The sequence below is a fragment of the Heteronotia binoei genome, chromosome 18 (assembly GCF_032191835.1).
Source record: "Heteronotia binoei isolate CCM8104 ecotype False Entrance Well chromosome 18, APGP_CSIRO_Hbin_v1, whole genome shotgun sequence".
NCBI lineage: Eukaryota > Metazoa > Chordata > Lepidosauria > Squamata > Gekkonidae > Heteronotia > Heteronotia binoei.
The window spans coordinates 18,213,448-18,232,420 of record NC_083240.1 but is presented as its reverse complement, the minus strand read 5'-3'; the positions used below and the strand labels follow the sequence as shown (position 1 = coordinate 18,232,420).

At 47.3% G+C, this 18,973-nt stretch overlaps 1 protein-coding gene across 1 annotated transcript in view; it reads right to left on the bottom strand.

Moving 5' to 3' along the window:
- Positions 1-9,499: 9,499 nt before the first annotated feature.
- Positions 9,500-18,973, bottom strand: part of FHAD1 (forkhead associated phosphopeptide binding domain 1) — a 55,447-nt gene continuing 45,973 nt past the window's right edge. The window contains exons 24-28 of the mRNA XM_060259618.1: positions 18,443-18,564; positions 18,205-18,300; positions 15,546-15,766; positions 13,898-14,063; positions 9,500-9,850 (exon numbers count right to left, since the gene is read on the bottom strand). Of these exons, the coding sequence (XP_060115601.1) occupies positions 9,752-9,850; positions 13,898-14,063; positions 15,546-15,766; positions 18,205-18,300; positions 18,443-18,564 (704 nt within the window). The 3' untranslated portion in view covers positions 9,500-9,751. The remainder of the gene's footprint in view (positions 9,851-13,897; positions 14,064-15,545; positions 15,767-18,204; positions 18,301-18,442; positions 18,565-18,973) is intronic.

Below are 18,973 nucleotides of genomic sequence, written 5' to 3'. Positions count from 1 at the left end.
GTAAAATATTCATTTTCAGACCACATAGAAACTGAACAGTAGCGGGTTGTAAGATAAGGTTTACTCCATGTATTCTGCCTTTCCCAGCTTGCAAGCGGGAAAGTGTAGATGACTGAGGGGCAGTGGCAAACCACCCCATAACACAAAGTCTGCCAAGAAAGCTTTGGAATGTGACGTCACCCCATGGGGTCAGTAATGACTCAGTGCTTGCACAGGGGACTGACTACCTTTTTTGTCCACAACGGGGACGGACACAAAGTGGCTTGTATCTTTTTCCCCTCTTTCCATTTTATCCTCACAGCAGCCCTGTGAGGTAGGTTGGACTGAGAGTGTATGACTGGCCCAAGGTCACCCAGCGGGCTTCCATGGCAGAGTAGGGATTCAAACCTGGGCCTCTCAAATACTAGTTTGATATTCAAACCATTACTGGCTCTGAACAAGGATACTTCCCCCCCCCACATGGCACTAGGGAACTTCCTGCTGCTAGATCTGGGTCTAATAGCAGCTTAGAGACCAGGATGAGTTTGGGGTATAAACTTCTGAGAGGCACTTTCAGGTGAAGGAAGCTTTGTCTCTCGAAAGCTCAGCCTACAAAAATCTGGTTGGCCTCTAAGATGCTACTGGACTCGAATCTCATTCTACTGCCAACAAACGTGGCACCTCTGAAACTATGCTGCAATTGAAACTAACATCGACGGCTTTTTAAAAAGGTGTAGAATAACATGAAAGCGAGTCTCATGGAATGCTGTGCCAGTGACTTCTGGGTAAAAGTCCTATGACGGCCCTGTAAGTCTGTCAGCAGTTGTTAAGATACTCCAAGTACCAGTTATTGAGAGGAGGCCTAGGAGGAGGTAGAAGTCTCCAAAGCCAGTTAGTGTAGTAGTTAAGCATGTGGACTCTTATCTGGGAGAACCGGGTTTGATTCTCCACTCCTCCACTTGCAGCTGCTGGAATGGCCTTGGGTCAGCAATAGCTATCACAGGAGTTGTCCTTGAAAGGACAGCTTCTGAGAGAGCTCTCTCAGCCCCACCTACCTCACAGGGTGCTTGTTGGTGGGGGGGGGGGGGAAGGAAGGTAAAGGAGATTGTGAGCCACTCTGAGATTCAGAGTGAAGGACGGGATATAAATCCAATATCATCTTCTGCAAAGTGCCTGATGGCTGACAGCCATACTGTTAAGGGAGACGGACTGTAGACTTGCTGGGCAACTGATAAGTCCTTTGCTGAAGTGTCCTAGGAAGTCAGTACTGCTAATGCAGAGACAGACTGCAACAGGTACCTGCTTCTCCTTGCTGTTCTAACAGCGTGGACTATAGCCACGTCCAGGGGTCACTTTGTAGAAAAATAGGTGGTGGACCTCATCCAGGGATTGTTATGCAGCTGCACCTACTATTCAATGGACAAGGTGGGAAGGAGGAAGGGGAACCCTCAGAAAGGTCCAGGAGCTGAACTCCTGTGAGCTCCTGCTGAATCCAAGGCCTGGTCACGTCACTCTTGCTTCTTCCGGCAACATTCCCCTGCTGTATTTTTTAAACACCTCCTCGGTACAATACTAGCACACCAAGGGAGGCTAAATGAGAACTCCCTTCCCTGACATCCTACCTTTCTACATACAGAGAATCTTTTCTTTACTTCAGCCTGCCTTCTCAGTTGAGACATGTCTGCCTTCAAACCACCAGCCCTAAGAATCAGGTTATATGTGAGAATGTTATAACCAGCCCTCTTAGACACATCCAGGTTTCTTTGATTCAGTCTTTACATTCTGCTTGACTCGAAGCTGTAAACCAGCAAAAGCTACAGGCAGAAGAAAACTAAAGACCTCATAATTCATAAGCGCTGCCTGTCTTTTTTGGAGCAACCAATTTGCAGACTTTATTATCTAGCTAATTGTCCTCGCTGGGCTAGTCTGACCTTTTGGTACATGAGATTTGTGCAATCCGCCTCACTGCACAGCCATGGATATGATTACAGGGCAGGAAGTGCATCCGTGGGTTAGATTATTCAGCATGCAGGGACTTAAAACTGGTTCCAAAATCATTATTTTTTTCCTATAAATATGAAATTAAAAATGCACTATTAAGAGGTATGAACCAATTAAGGGATTATTTACTGACAAACTGCCTGCCTTTTTACACATTGATTCAGCTTAATACATTTGCACATTCACAACCCTTTAATTGCACATCTCTCTTTTTTGAGATGAAATTTAATAACAATAAAGTTACTACGCTGCTGGGAAGAAAGCGTTTTTGTTTTTATTCCCAATTGCAGTAACAGACCGGAAGCAAAACACAGCTCAGCCGTTCAACTCAGTCCCTGCTGATCCAGCAGCACCTGACCTGGTCCATGACATGTGCCCGGAAGAATGTCTCTAGCAAACATGTGCAAATGGGTACTGTATGCACAGTTCTGTAGTTTCAATCAAATAACCTCTTGTGTGCGCACACAGCCTTTTTCAGGGCTTTTTTTTAATAGCAGGAACTCCTTTGCATATTAGGCCACACACCCCTGATGTAGCCAATCCTCCGAGAGCTTACGGGGGTCTTAATACAGGGCCTACTGTAAGCTCCAGCAAGATTGGCTATATCAGGGGTGTGTGGCCTAATATGTAAAGGACTTCCTGTGATACCATATGGAGAATGTGGGCTGGTATGAAGTAGTTAGATGGTTGATCTGGGAACCCAGGGTTTAAATGTCCACTCTTGTCATGAAGCTTGGTGGGTTATTATTATTATTGTATGGCATTGTATGTGGTATAAGATTGTCCTAAGACTGTCTGGCAGCCAGGAGCTTTAGCTCTTTTAGAAGAAGAAGATGAAGATATTGGATTTATATCCCGCCCTCCACTCTGAAGAGTCTCAGAGCGGCTCACAATCTCCTTTACCTTCCTCCCCCACAACAGACACCCTGTGAGGTGGGTGGGGCTGGAGAGGGCTCTCACAGCAGCTGCCCTTTCAAGGACAACCTCTGCCAGAGCTATGGCTGACCCAAGGCCATGCTAGCAGGTGCAAGTGGAGGAGTGGGGAATCAAACCCGGTTCTCCCAGATAAGAGTCCGCACACTTAACCACTACACCAAACTGGCTCTCCTTTTAGCGTTATCACTAGGTGACCAACTAGCCTTGTTTTTAAGACGAGGGGTGTTTCAGAGGTGGTTTGCCATTGTCTGACTCTGCATCGCAACCCTGGTATTCCTTGGAGGTCGTCCTTCCAAATACTAGCCAAGACTGACCCTGCTTAGCTTTCAAGATCCAATAAGAATGGGCTAGCCTGGGCTTGGTGGATGCTGTTGGTGGATGCTGTCTAATCTGCCTTGCAGAGTTGTTGTGCAGATAAAATAAGGAACGAAGAACCATGTATGCAGCTCTGAGCTCCCTGGAGGCAGGATGGGACACAAATATGCTAGATACCCAGAAGGGAGCAAGGAACTCCTTGGGCAAGAAGCATTTTGGCTCAGGCAGAAAACTCAACTCACCAGCTGGTCTTATGAACGCACAGAACTAACTTACAAAGCAGACCTTGAAAGGTCTCTATTCAAGCTTAGTATTGGCTACCCTGACTGGCAGCAGCTCTCAAGCCTCTAAGGCTCAGAAAGGTCTTCCGAACCTACAGGAGATGACAGGAACTGAAGCCGATGGCTTCCGCATCCAAATCAGGCATTCCATTTACCACTGGCCAATGTTCCCTCTAAGCTGTGTGCACGAGTGGCTGCTTATTAACACAAAAAGCCCCGCTCAGCAGCAATCTGGAGCAGCACAGGGTCTTGCGTTGCCTATTGCCCAGTTTAAGATTACAGTAGTTATATTCTGCTCAGGATGTGAACTACTCTGCTCAGTACGGGGGAAAATCAGATGGAATGTTGCTGCCCTTACTCTAAAAGCTGCATTTCTGCTGGGGGCAGGGAAGGTTCTTTAGGGCTGCAGAGAAAGCAGGACCGTGTGTGTGTTACATAATTTGGGGGAAGCAGCATCCCTGTTCTAGCTGAGCTGCTTGTGTGCATTCTTCTGAAGGCCCCAAGGAAATCTCGGAAGGGGGGTGGTGCCAAAATGCTTTTGACAGCTCTGGGATTCTTTTTGGGGGGAAACGCATGAAGGGCTACCTTAAAAATGACTTTTTCCTCTCTGCTGCCTGTGATGTTCTGGGGTCTGGTGAACTTTCTCCTTCCAGCTTCAGCTTCTGCTCCCTGCTGGAATCCCCTGCGGCCAGTTGTAATCCTCTGTTTGTGACACAGGAGACCTTGCCATAAAAGAGATTATGACGTCCCAAGCCATGCAGGCTTAATACCCCATGACCTGGAAGAGCTGGGTCATGGAGGAGAAACAGCACTGCTAACTTTAGAGTTAAAAAAAAAAAAAAACATGATAAAAGGCCTATGATATGCATACATATACACAGGGGTTGTTTGTAGAAAAATAGGCGGTGGAGTTCATCCAGGGATTGTTATGCAGCTGCACCTACTATTCAACGGACAAGGTGGGAGGAGGAGGGGGAACCCTCAGAAAGGTTCAGGAGTTGCGCTCCTGTGAGCTCCTGCTGAATCCGAGGCTTGCACACACATACACATAAATCTGAATATTTGACCTCTGTTATTATGTGTGTGCTACGGTGCTATTCTGCACCACTAGATTCCACACCTACCACATTCCATGTCAAAAAGGACACATAAGGATGGCCTGTTACAGAGCAGGAAAGGATGGAACTTTGCTTTCAAATAATCCTTCCTAAGTGCCTAGGGCTTGTTTGTTTCTCTCCTCACTGCCACAGTCTGAATTAAAACTACAGCCGTATGGCTGTTTAGAAAACCAGAGGGGCTGGTGGTTCGGGGAGGACTGGGCCAGCAGGCTAGCAGTGAAGCTTCTTTCCATATTGGAGAAGAAACTGTGATGTATCGACCTTCGCCACATGCGCAGAAGATCCCAGGTTCATTTCCTGGCATTTGTGGTTTAAAGGATCTTGGGTAGCTAAGAAAGCCCTCCATTCCCTGTTGTTTTGGACACACTCTTCCAATCTCAGCAGAAAACCCTCAGCTGGATGGAACAAGGGAAGTCTGTGCCGATTTTTAAAAAGAAGACTGTATATACGTCTCATTGGAGGCTATCATACTTTGGTCACATCATGAGAAGACTCAACTTCCTGGAAAAGACAATAATGCTAGGAAAAACAAGGCGGCAGGAAAAACAGGAAGACTCAACGGGGGATGGATTGACTCAATCAAGGATGCCACTGCCTTCCTTTTACAAGACCTGAGCAAAGCTGTCAACAATAGGGCGTTTTGGAGAACATTAATTCATAAGGAAGTGACTTGACGGCACTTAACGCGCATATCCAACACTGTGATGAAGTGAGGAAGCTTGGGCTCCTGAATTGAACATGTAACCCAAGGGTCTCAGAGTCTTAAGGGCCTGGGTCCCTCGAAATAACCTTGTAAACAGGGTTTTTGTAGCAGGAACTCCTTTGCATACTAAGCCACACCTCCCTGATACAGCCAATCCTCCAAGATTACAGGGCTCTTCTTACAAGGCCTATTGTAAGCTCTTGGAGGATTGGCTACATCAGGGGTGTGTGGCCTAATATGCAAAAGAGTTCCTGCTACAAAAAAAAACCCCTGCTTGTAAATCTCCCTGTAGGAGGCAGCTATACTTAAATGGAAGAGGAGCAAGAGGGAAAGCCTTAGCCAGAACCCAGTTCATGCAAGATCTGTTATGGTTGATGCTGGGCTCGCATTCCAATTCAAGCTCCAAAGCTCTTGAGCACTGGCCCATAATAAAACCTCTGTGAGCAGGGAATCTCATGGATCCTGGCCCCAGCATATGTAATTTAGCAGCCGGTGCCTTGGCCGTCAATTCGATTTGTATCCCCACGCAGATCTGGGCTCAGATGGAAACACTGCTCTCGAACAACTGGCTTTCAAGACTTTAACAGAACATTCATAATCTGTCTCCTTTATTTGGGGACATCTGGAACAGGCCCCATTTGGATCACTTTGATTTGTGCTTGTTATTGGCTATTTTGACAACACCGGGGATGGTAACAGGTTGGGCTCCAAATGGCGGCTCTGGAAAAGCCAGAACTTTCCCATGGAAAACTTCCTGCCCCCCTCAGAAGGCCTTTCTGGATGTGGGGAGAGCTCCTCTAGAGGTGGTGTTGGGGGTCCCTTTTTGATGGGTGAGGGCTGAACTGCGTGAAAGCAGTAGCTCTGCAATTAATAGCCTGCCGCTTGAAAGATGCAATTATCTGGGAATGCATTCAGCGGGATTACTACGGCAATGAAAGCAAGGGTGGGGATGATAAAACCTCTTGGAACTTGGAGGCGAGGATGCTATAGCTGGAAGTCAGCAAGGTCAGGTCTCAGAAATATAGGGAACTATAGAAGCTAGCTCGTGGTTATTTTGGGGTACAATTAAGCAAGTGGGACGCAAACCAATTATGGCAGAAGTCTGCGGGGAGGCACTGTAGCCCTGCAGTCCCTGTAAAGCAGATGGGGATGCTGGCTGCAAAATGTTCTGAGAAAGCCGGCACGGGAGGTCACGCGTTATCCTGAAATAACCCTTCGGATATGGCAGAGAGGGAGGGCTGTGGCACGTCTTGGAGGAAAAAAAGATTCAAAGGCAACCAACGTTGTTGGAATAAGCTGGGATAGCTCCTGACACTAGAACAGGAGTGGCCAATGGTAGCTCGCCAAATGTTTTTTGCCTACAACTCCCATCAGCCCCAGCAAGCATGGGGCTGATGGGAGTTGTAGGTAAAAACATCTGGAGAGCTACCGTTGGCCACCCCTGCACTAGAGACTCAGCCAATTAATGCATGAGAGGCCTGAGAATGATGAGCCTGGTGTTGGTTCTCAATTCGGGAAGGTATGCAGAATTGTTGAGGCTGAGGATCCAAATTACCTCCCTTGGAAAGGGCCTGATCGTGCCAGTTCCAGGTTTTGGGGGCCCCTGGGCAGACAATGCTGTTAGCCCCTTATGCCCATCACTGGGAACCCCTCATGCTCCCCTTCCCTTCCTTAACCACTACACCAAGCTGGAGAGCCAGTTTGGTGTGGTTAAGTTCTCGGACTCTTATCTGGGAGAACCGGGTTTGATTCCCCACTCTTCCACTTGCACCTGCTGGAATGGCCTTGGGTCAGCCATAGCTCTCACAGAGCTGTCCTTGAAAGGGCAGCTTCTGTGAGAGCTCTCAGCCCCACCCACCTCATAGGGTGTTTGTTGTGGGGGAGGAAGGTAAAGGAGATTGTGAGCTGCTCTGAGACTCTGAGTGGAGAGTGGAATATAAATCCAATGTCGTCGTCATCTTCCACCCACCGGCCCCCACTTGACTGTGCGTTCTTCCTCCTACCTCACAGGGTGTCTGTTGTGGGGAGAGGAAGGGAAAGAGATTGTAAGCCACTCGGAAAATCGAAGTGAAGGGCGGGAAATAAATCCAATCTCTTCTTCTGCACACGCACCCTCCCACTGCCTATGCCACACTCATGCCCTTTTCCCAGCAGCACATTTGTGCAGTTGCCGTAGATCTGAGGAGTGCCTTCGCCGTGCACTGCCTGCGTCCACTTCCCCCTCTGTGCTGAGATGCTGGGATGGTGAGTGGTGGAGCGCTTGCAAGCAAATGGGCAGGGAAGGGTGCCTGGATAGGTGGCGGGAGAGATGCATTGGTGGGAGGTCAGCGACAGAGGGTCACACCCGAAGCCATGGGGCCCTGGCTGCTGCCCCACTTCAAGGTACGCTAAGGGCTTTTTTTGGTAGCAGGAACTCCTTTGCACATTAGGCCACACAACCCTGATGTAGTCAATCCTCCTGGAGCTTACAGTAGGCCCTGTATGAAGAGCCCTATATGCTCCTGGAGGATTGGCTACATCAGGGGTGTGTGCAAGGGAGTTCCTGCTGCAAAAAAAAAAGCCCTGGGTATGCTGATGCTTGTATGTAACGGACACAGTATAACCAAAGAGCAAGAGGGCCCTGCAACTGCTGCCAGCCACACTCGCTTTGGAAAAGCAGGGGATAGAAGACTGCCTTTCACCAACTACTGGCTTACTTAGAAGATTAGCCTCCTTAGAAAGCTGGATTTAGTTTGTTGGGGGAGGAACCACCAGTGTATTCAGATTTTTTTTTTTTTTTTTGCAAAACAAGAGCAAATCATGTTCTGCATACCGGGAAGCAATAAGAAAGATTATTTTGGATGGTAACAAAGAAAAGCCCTACTGGGTGAGTCCAAAGGTCCATCCTAATCCAAGGTCCTGTTTCCAGCAGTGGCCAGCCAGGAGCCATGGGGAAGCCCCACAAGCAGCATGTGGAGGTAGCAGTTATCCCCTAAGTGTTGCCCTATAGCCCTGCCTGTCCAGTTGATCCTCATGCTTAACGGTGGTTGATAAACCTCAGTATCAGTTTGTCGAATTTCTTTGGAAAACTGTCTGCATCTCCCCCCCGCTCCCAATCTCGCAGATGTTCCATAAGACACCTAGAATTCTGCACCTGGAATAAGGCCATTCTTTTGACATTCCAAAAATCTACTGCCAGTCAAAGTTTCTTGGTGTCGTAAAGTTCTACTGTTATGGAAGAAGAAGAAAAAAATACCCCTCTCTGTTCATTTTCTTCACATAATTTTATAGACATGGAGCATACTTCCCCCGCCTCTACAGGCTATTTCTTCCTAAACTACAACCCCCCAGATAAAAACTGTAGCGCCTTGGAGGGCAGTCCACTCGTAGCTGATTTCTGGAATGGGCACCTGTTATGTTCAGGGCAGAACTGTGCCAAAATCGACTGCCTCGTGTTGATTCCTTCCCCTCTCCCCTTTAAAGTGCACACACATTTGCGCATTTCATAATGCACAAACACACCCTCCCACTCTTGCTTCGTTAGCTGATTTTGCCTTTGGTGAAGATGGAAAAACACATGACGCCACTGCATGGGTGGAAACAGCCGATGCCGATATAAGCTCGAAGGCCTTTAAAATCATTAGGCAAGGGATGCTTATGGGTAGACTGCCCAATTCATGACAGTGACTAGCTCTCAATATGTTTACATCAGTCCGCCTACCCCCACCTCATGGACCAGCTGTCAGTCTAAAAGAAACAAAATCTCCCCAGTTTTTTACAGCTTCTGGAGAAAGTTCTTATTTACCTCGGGTGACTATGTAGGTGGCTGCCGACAAGCTTGATTTTTGATACAAGTTCATCTGTTCTTGGGACAGTGAATTACAGCAGATGATTCTCAGGTTCAAGTTTTACTAGCTAGTGCGCATGCGCGCTTGGCCAGTGTAGATCTCTGTTGTGAACAGAGTCTGCTAAAAAGCACTGCATCAGCACTGATGTGAAATGGTTTGTGGTATTCAGTCTACAACATCCTATTCTCACACACACACGCACACACAGATAGCTCACTGCCTGATCTAGCAGCCACGAATGGGCATGATGGAACGCCTCTGTGATTCTAAAGGATGGAAGCACCTGAACAGGTACAGGCTCTTCTGCTGTCTCCCCAAAAACCACAGCCATCACACCTGTTCAGCATGCTGAAACTTTTATACATAATTTTGTGTTGAATTTTCAATACATTTCTAGTCGCCAAGATACCGCACAGCAGTTAAGACCACCGTATGTAAAATATATCTATATATATCTATATATATACATACACATATAGATAATTATAAAACTCTGCTATGTTTTTTTATATAAACTGCTGCATCATTTATCATATTTACAGACATGGACCCCATTATTCTTACTCTAGAGGAGTCTGGCAAGTGGGATGCCTAAGCAAAAGCGCTGTAGGGTGCTCTTTTCTTAAAGGCTTCTACTGGCCTCTCAGGCATCTTCTGATTTTCAGGGAACATTTTCTTTTTGGTGGCTGGCTGAAAAAGATGAAGAGAGAGAGAGAGATGCAGGTCTGAGGGTCTGATGTGAACTTGCCCCACCTCCGAGGCTGCATTCTCAGCTCTCAATCTGGCTATTCCAACTTCTTGAGCTAAATGTATGACACTGCCTTAGGTGGAGTTGGACCAGCAGCCCAAATAGCTCATTATTTGCTAACACTGATGGGGACCAGTTTTCAAGGATAATACAAAACACCACTCCAAAGAAAACCAACAACAAGAGAATCTGTTCTCCAACAGGTGTTACCTGAAATCCTTTGACTGGAAACAACAAAGATCAAACCTTGCCTGGGGCCTGACCCACTGCCCTCCGCAGGAAGTGTGTGGGGACAGAGCCTTCTCTGTGGTGATGCCCAATGTTCTCAGAAGAGGCACACCAGTTTGCCAAAGCAGGAGTGGGTGACATGCACACATGGCACTGCTCTTTGTGGTGACAGAAGAGTGCAAGTCAGGGCAAAAAGATGCGGCCCATTCACCTCCATTCACCCAACCTATGACAGATTTCTTTGTCTTTAGTAGCAAGCTTACAAATCTCCCATGTGCCAATTGTGTTCCCTCAGCAACACTGCATTTAAACCCTGTTTAATATTTGAACACTGGTCACATCCTGACCCCTCCACCACAGTTCCACTTGTTACTTCTGCGAGAAAACTAATCAGATTTGATTAAGCGTGGCCTCTGCTCAATAATCTTTCCTGACTGAGCTGAGAATCTCGTGCATTAGCTCATTAACACGAACCATGAAATGTATCTGATGGTCTCTCCTTCCGAGAAAGCCTACAGCACACGAGAGGTTGAGGGCGACTTCAGGTCAAGCTAGACACGAAGGTGCGGTTTACGTGCCCATTCATTCAGCAGACGGGTGGGAGGCAAGGAAACCAAACCCTCTCAGGGCTGGCCCTGCTACTAGGCAAACTAGGTGATTGCCTAGGGTGCCGTACTTCTGGGGATGCTGAATTGGGCACTCCCCATGCGATTCGGTGACATTATCAGTGTGTGTTTGGGTGGGGGTGTGTGTGTGTGCAGAAGTTAGCCTTGCCTAGGGTGCCAGACGGTCTACGGCCAGCCCTGCCCTCTCTCACCTTAAACTCTGGAAGATTCTGCTCCTGGACTGACCCACGTCCTGCTGGAGCAACAGGCAATGGCTGTGGCTGAGTGTCAGATCACTTGTTTAGTCTAGAGAAGGGCCTGGGTTCAAGCCTAGCGTTTGCCTGCTAAAAGCTTTCTGTGCCTGAAGAGCTGCTGCCAGCTAGAGTAGGGAGGATTCAGCTAGACAGATGGGATACCTGATTTCTAACTTGTGCCACCAGGACAGCACTGTTCAAAACCAACCAGGACAATGCTGTTCAAAGAGGTCTCCCTGGCTCAGTGTATCATGACAGCAGACTTCACTGTGCAGTTTGGGTGGATGGCCCTGCTGCTCCCAGGCAGAGGGCATGGCAGTAGCCCTAAGGTGTCTTCTTCCACACACCCCACCAGGGCTTGTTTTGTAACAGGAACTCCTTTGCATTTAGGCCACACACCCCTGATGTAGCCAATCCTCCAAGAGCTTACAGTAGGCCCTATAGGAAGAGCCCTGCTACGAAAAAAGCCCTGCCCCCCACCCCAGGTGATTTCCACACACTCAGATCCCGCTCACTCAACCCCAGTAATGTTTGTTGGCTAATAATAAAATGTGTCCTTCAACCACATTCTCTTCAGTTTCCCTATTACTTCCGCCTGAAGCAAATACGCCATTTAACTTCTCTGCAAACCAGACCCAGAAGGTCTGTGTGTTTTCTTTCTTTATATCCACAACTTCTTTGCTGCTGTTCTGCTTTACACTGCTGCAGGCAGCAAAGCAGCCAACAAAACCAGCTTGTGATTTTCTCGTAGTCTCTGCATCTTTGGACCGTGGGATTTTACCCTAAAGCGGAACTGAACAGTGGAAGGGTTAAAATTTCACTACACAACACTGGGGAGGGCTGTGGTTCAGTGGCAGAGCATCTGCTTGGCATGCAGAAGGTCAGTTCAGTCTCTGACATCTCTGCCTGAGAAGCTAGAGAGCTGCTGCCGGTCTGTGTAGACAATACTGATCTTGATGGACCAGTGGTCTGATTCAATACAAGGCAGCTTCAGGTATGTGTCACGTGTGAGATGGAGAACGCAATGTGGGGCTTCTGTTTTGATTGCCTGCCTTTGTGGACTCACCTCCCTTAGACTGCCTTGATGGTCTCCTAGCCAGGTAATAACCAGGGCTGACTGCTTTGCTTCCCAGGTAAGATGAGATGAGATACTGTTAGCCTGGGCCATCTGGGTCAGGACTACTTAGAAGTCCTCCCCCAAAATAAAGACCTGGATGTAGATTTCTAATGTCCCTGGGGAATGCCAACAGAAAGAATTCCTTTGGCCTCCGCAGTCTCCCTGTTCATCTTTCACACTGCTATTACTGCAAGGCTTCCCACTTGTGATGCATTTGAAGACTCTCTCTGTGTGTGTTGTGACTTTAAGCAATTTGCTCCTCAAATACCTTCACCGGTCATGCAGGATCTCAGCAACGCAGTTAAAGACATTGGTGGTCTGTTAACTAAATTAAGGTGAAGGTAATCCCGTGTGCAAGAACCAGTAGTTTCCGACTCTGGAGTGATGTTGCTTTCACAATGTTTTCATGGCAGACTTTTTACGGGGTGGTTTGCCATTGTCTTCCTCAGTCAAGCTGGGTAACTAAATTACTCAAAGCCTTTTCTTTGTGAAGTTATAGTTTGTGAGTGTGCAGAGAGAAGATGTCTTTGGCAGACCTAGGGGGTGAGGGGTATTCATAGGAGCATGGCCCATATGGGTCTTTACTAAGTAATTGGAGATAGGATATTTCCAAACATTTTATCTTAATCACTCAATCAAGCCCTTTGTAGAACATAAAAAGAAGCATCCAAGAGATGTGAAGTGTTTCGCTGTGAGTTTAATGCATGCTGCAACATAAGCTGCCATGAGACTCTGTTGCAACCAACAAAAATCACAACCACCTGAATGATGGGAATGAGCCTGTTAAAACAGGAGACAACCCTTGTGCCTGCAGTTGTTAGGAAATCTTTATTTGTGGCTTGTCATTCTAATGAGATCTCACTACATTGACTGAGCAGCGTCCACCTTCCTATTATTTTGATTCAGAGCACAGACTTCTCTGGCTCCTGTATATGGTTCCAGGCGAAGAGAACCAATGGAAAATATCACTTTGGGCCCTGTAGGTGAAAACTACAGCTGTACTGGCTTGCAAGCTCCAACTTTCAGGTGCCAGAAATCAGGCAAGGCAGGGTCCTTCAATCCAAGGTCAGAGGTCCAGAAGTTGGCAAAGTAGAGTCAGTGGCTTAGTGTCTATTGTACACATTGTGTCCACGCTTAACAGCCTGTCTTGGCTGGTTCTACAGCCCCACAACTAACGAGGTCATGCTTGCAACCAGTTGCTCAGAAGCAATCCTGGCAACTAGGTATCTTCATTATCAGAAAGCAGCTGGTGTCAGGCCAGGTGGTGTGCACTCTGCTGTCTTGTCTGTAGCTCTGTTCTCAGCCTCCCTCTGTGGTGCTCTAAGGGTGTGGGTGATACTGGTGGACTGGGAATGGCCAACTGAGGTTCACCTCCTGAATTAGGGCTGAAGGCTGTTGGTGGCTCTGCACCGGCTGTTGGCTGTGAATCCTGACAAGCCAAGAGCTCATTTTCTTACTGGTCAGCTTCTGTTAATGCAAGGCTGGCTACACAGAGCTTCTTTTCTCCTGAGGAGTCCTTGCTATCGCTGAGCCCTGACTGATTTATGACAACAGCTAAGATACAACCAGACTGGCAATATTCATTCTGCTTGTGGCTGGATATGTTTTTATTGACTCTGGTGGTTTTTGCTGGAGACTAATTGAGCAAAGGACTGCAGCCTAAAGCAACTGGGAACTGTGGGCAGCACATGTATCAATGGAGTCACCTCACTAGGCAAATTTGAGCAGCACCCCAGTTTGTTTCTCAGCAGTGGTGACGAGTGCTGTGGGACAGAGAGCTCTTACCTTATGCTGCTTAAGAACCCTGTTCAGCCTCTTCTCCTGGCTCAGCTGTAGTTTTGTCCTCTCCAGAGCTTCTTTCAGCAAAGTGTTCTCTTCGGCTTCCCGGTAGATCCTGTCAGCTAGCTTGCTCATCTCGACCTGGCATGCTTGCATAGACAGTGTGTTTGTCCTGTTAGGTGCGAGAGAAAGTAGCCTGGAGTGTGGGTGCTGCGAAATGTAATTTGGGACTGAAAGACAGCTTTGCATCAAATGAGCTTTGCAACCTAACTCCCTACAAGTGAATAGTCACAGCCAATGGCCCCTGCATCAGCCATTAGTGACCCTATCCATTGGGTCTGGATCCATTTCCTGCTGAGATCCTCTTCCCTCCAGGTAGGGTCCCAAACCACCAAGAAGAAGAAGATGATGATATCCCGCCCTCCACTCCGAAGAGTCTGAGTGGCTCACAATCTCCTTTACCTTCCTCCCCCACAACAGACACCCCGTGAGGTGGGTGGGGCTGGAGAGGGCTCTCACAGCAGCTGCCCTTTCAAGGACAACCTCTGCCAGAGCTATGGCTGACCCAAGGCCACGCCAGCAGGTGCAAGTGGAGGAGTGGGGAATCAAACCCGGTTCTCCCAGATAAGAGTCCGCACACTTAACCACTACACCAAACTGGCTACACTACACCAAAGGCACTACACTACACCAAAGGCACCCCCTCAGTGTGTTGGATCCAGCTGCAGTTGACTACTCCCCAGCTCCCTCTCCTGGAACATCTGTATTAAATTTGCATGAGCTCCTTATTCCTCTAAAGTACTCATGAAGGCAGCTTTGATTGCCAAATGAGACCAATGTGTAATGGACTAACTAGAAAAGAACAAAACAAGATCACACATGAGTAATGCTTCTGTTATTCTGGCTGAAGGTCTTCCCGGCCACTGTCTTAGAGCACGAGAGATACAGTTCTGACTGGTGAATTGCCAACAATGGTTACTTAATACCAAGGTAACTTAATAACATAGTTTTATGTGCTTTAGCAAAATGTTGGGACTGCTTTGGTTACTGCAATGTTATACAATGCACTGCAAAGATCTTTCTTTCCTTTTTGGTTTTAAATGAGCAATTGGTTGCGGTGCTGCCAATGTTTGTGCTGTATTGAACTCCATTACGGCTGCTGGCTAAAACGGTAACTGAAGCCACCTTAGAAAGTGCTGCTGTCTGTCACTGTTCCCAGGAATGAATGAACCCAGTTTCAATCAAAGCAGAACAAGCAAGGCTGTCACCTGTGCACTGAGCTCTTTATTGCTTTTGGAGGCTAACAGTTTCAGGGCAATAATATGGGGCTGGCTTTAATAATTCCCTTCTGCTATGTAAGAAGCCATGGTCCAGTGCAGGAATACTCAGCAGAAGGAAGATGCGAGTCCAGCAGCACCTTAAAGGCCAACAATACTTTCCAGGATATAAACTTTTGATAGTCAAAGCTCTCTTTAACTCTCAAAAGCTCATACCTTGGAAACCAACCTAGATAAGGCAAGATTAACTAGTAGCTGCCCTTAGGCCTACGCCAGGGTCATAGAAATGGCTTGCTTGTGAAATTCTTCCAAAGAGGCCCCTGGTGCCGGTCCAAATGCTCTTCGCCCCCCTCTCCTGGGCCCTGTGAGGTTCATACCTGAACTCCCCGGCATCTTTCTCGTACTCTTTCAATAACTCCTCCTTCCTTTCCAGACGGAGCTTCAGCTTGCTGATTTTGTCAAACAGCACCTCGAGGTCCTTCTGCCTCATCTGTCCGACCTTCGCCCGCTCGTCATGGGGAAGGTGTTTGACTGTCTGCATTCCCAGCAGTTCCTTCACACCCATCAGGCTGGCTAGATCCTGAATCAGGGTGAGGTACTGTGGATGGAAAGGAGAAAGAAACAACGGTTTTGCTAGGGAAAACTCACACACTCAGTCGTCTGCTGCTTTTTTTGTTGTTTATTACAGTGAACAAGCAAATCAGGTGGCTTTGAATTTACAGGTCAAATCTCTCACTCCTCCAGTGTTGTTCTGCACTTCACTTCCCTGAGTTATGAGTGGGAGAACTGCACCACAACATGGTACAATTAGCACCAAATTGTTTTAATATGTTTTAATTGTTATACTGTTTAAGGTTTTTTTAGTTAATGTGTAATATTTGTAAATGTTTTATTGTTGTAAGCCGCCCTGAGCCTGCTTTGGCGGGGAGGGTGGGATATAAATCCAATAAAATAAAAATAAAAAATAAAATTGTCACTTGGAGAGTTACGGTATCTCTATACTCTTCGTTTTATTTATAAACACATAAAGAGCGTATAAGTGGGGACAATGGGAGGTTCTCCGTGCAAAGCATATGTGCTGTCACCAGGGCTTTTTTGTAGAAAAAGCCCAGCAGGAACTCATTTGCATTTTAGGCCATACCCCCCCTGATGTCACCGGAAGTGACGTCACACGTTCAGTAGAACAAAGCAGGAGTCAAGTTGCACCTTTAAGACCAACCAATTTTTATTCAGAACATAAGCTTTCGTGTGCTCTTTAAGCACACGAGGGGATCACGTATTGTGAGCAGAAATACAAACAGTTTGTTGAATAAGAGGGCCAACTAAGTGATCACAGGGTCACATAAAACAGTGTGGCTTGGCCATTTGGTCTGGATAGCCACAAAAGGTAATAAAATTCCCTGCCAAATGGTGTTTCTGCAAATCTAGGTGAATCACAAAAGGACATGTATATCACAGTTGTAGTTCACTGTTCTGAATTAAAACTGGTTGGTCTTAAAGGTGCAACTTGACTCCTGCTTTGTTCTACTGTGTCAGACCAACACGGCTGCCCACCTGGATCTATCTACACGTTCAGTAGGTCACTTTCCACATATTGACACAGAAGAGTACAGTGCCATCAGCTGCATTTCATGGATGTGTGTTCTCAAACAGCACAATGAGAGACCTTGTTTCACCCTCCCCTCAACATGGCCGGAGAGAGAGAGAGCCATGTGTGGCAGAGCAGGCAGTAGCAGGCCCAGCTTCTCCCAGGAGAGGGCACTCATGGGCAGCTCCGTGTCTCGCTCTTTGCAAGGCTGCTGGAGGCGGCAGAGAGGACACAGTGGCTGTTTTCGCACTGACCTTAATCAGCAGCGACGCCCCTCTTCACCGCGCAGGATCGGCGTGGATTTCGCACTAATTGCCACGGAGCACCCGGAAGAGCCGGAAAGTCCCGCGGCTTTTGCGGCGCAAACGGAAACCGCCAAAAACCAGTTTCCATTTGCGCCACAAAAGCCACGGGACTTTCCGGCTCTTCCGGGTGCTCCGCGGCAATTAGTGCGAAATCCGCGCCGATCCTGCGCGGTGAAGAGGGGCGTCGCTGCTGATTAAGGTCAGTGCGAAAACGCCCAGTGTGTGGTCTGGGAGTTTGTGACTGCCTAGTGCCTTCTCTCTGCCAGAGAACTTTTTCTAAGCTAGAGCCCTGGCCAAGCCAGCCAGAACTGCATTCATGTGCGTTCCTGCTCAAAAAAAGCCCTGGCTGTTACTAAAAATCTCTATCTCGACATTTTTAAAATCTAGATGGGTCTGAGTTTGCTGCAAACAGCTTCCCCCTGCGGCTCTTTTGGCTTGGGAAACCAGCACTGAGGAAGAGCCAAATCTGTTGCCCAAAGTCTTTAAAAAATGACATTCCCCACAGCTGCTGAGTGGTTGTACAGAAAGCATGGTGGGTCATTTTAAAAAACATCAAGTAGTTCACTCCCCTGTCTTTCCCCCATACATACTCAGTATATCACTGCATACATTTTTATCCCACCCTCCTAGGAGTTCCAGGCAGGATACATGGCTTTCTTGTATTTTCACCCTACAAAAAGTGTAAAAGGCAGGCCAAAGTGAAAAAGACTGACTGGCACATGATCACCCAGTGAGTTTTAATGACAGAGTTTGGTTTAAATCCAACAGTGCCACCCTAAGTAGGTTTATGCCCTTTTAAGCTCACTGGTTCTACTTACAGCTGTGCTGCAAATCTCCCAGCTCTGAGTCTGATTGTCTAGCCACTGGTCTCTATACTGGAGGAAGAGATACCTCCAGCCATGGGACTGTCAGAGCACAAGATAAAAATTCATTGTAACAAATATCCACACTCATGGTGTACCGCATGGGCATGGACAGTGCCTGGCGAGCTGTGGGTGGTCGTGGTGGTGATATGAATTGGGAGCATACCTCTGCACAGCCCCCGCCCCCTCCAGATTCCCCAGTGTACCAGATTCCCCAGAGGCCACATGGCAGGATATCCCACCCTACTCCAAACACTAATGTATTTTGTCATGTCCATACCATGTTCTCACTGAGTTCTAAAGCATCTGACATCTCCAGCTTTGCAGTCCTTTCTATCACCACATTGGGATCCATGCTACAAATGCTGCTCTGGCGCTGAAAATTAAAAGGGGAACCTAGTCAGAAACATGTTAAGGTAGGAAACTGAAGCCAAAAGGCATTCGAACATTTTTTTTCACTGATGTTTGTTTGCTTTAAAAAAAAAATACAGCAAAATGTCATGCGGAGTTTGGTTTACCTTATTAGCATCCACACCTGTCCCCGTTGGCAGCTCACGTTCTTTCTCTGTTTTTTGATCCCTTTTCTCAGTGAGGTCTTTTTTTAGTACTATAAATGGCTCTGGAGTTTTCTCTTTAAATTCTAGGAGAACAGAAAACGCTGTTTTTGGAGCTGCCAAGCCTCAAGCTTTTGAAGTGGAAACTCATGGCTAGCTGGTCTTGCACTGGGGTGAGGCAGCGTTGGGTGGGTGGGTGGGGGGAGATAAAGAAGGAACACTTTTGTGTAGACCAAATAAGCTGACTTATTAGGAAACGCTCTGGGACAGAACGTTAAAGATGAAAGCTTTACTGTAATCCTAAATCCCAAAACAAAAAAACCCCCTCCAGATTAGTTAAACCGCTTGCAATCTCCTATAATCCTAAAGAAGTTCTGTTGTACTTGATTATGGGTCAAACCAGATGAGACTCAGAAGACTGGTGATTATATCCAACTCGTTTTTAACTGGTAAACAGCATCAGCTGCAGACAAGGGAAGGGAGAGTTCTGCTCCC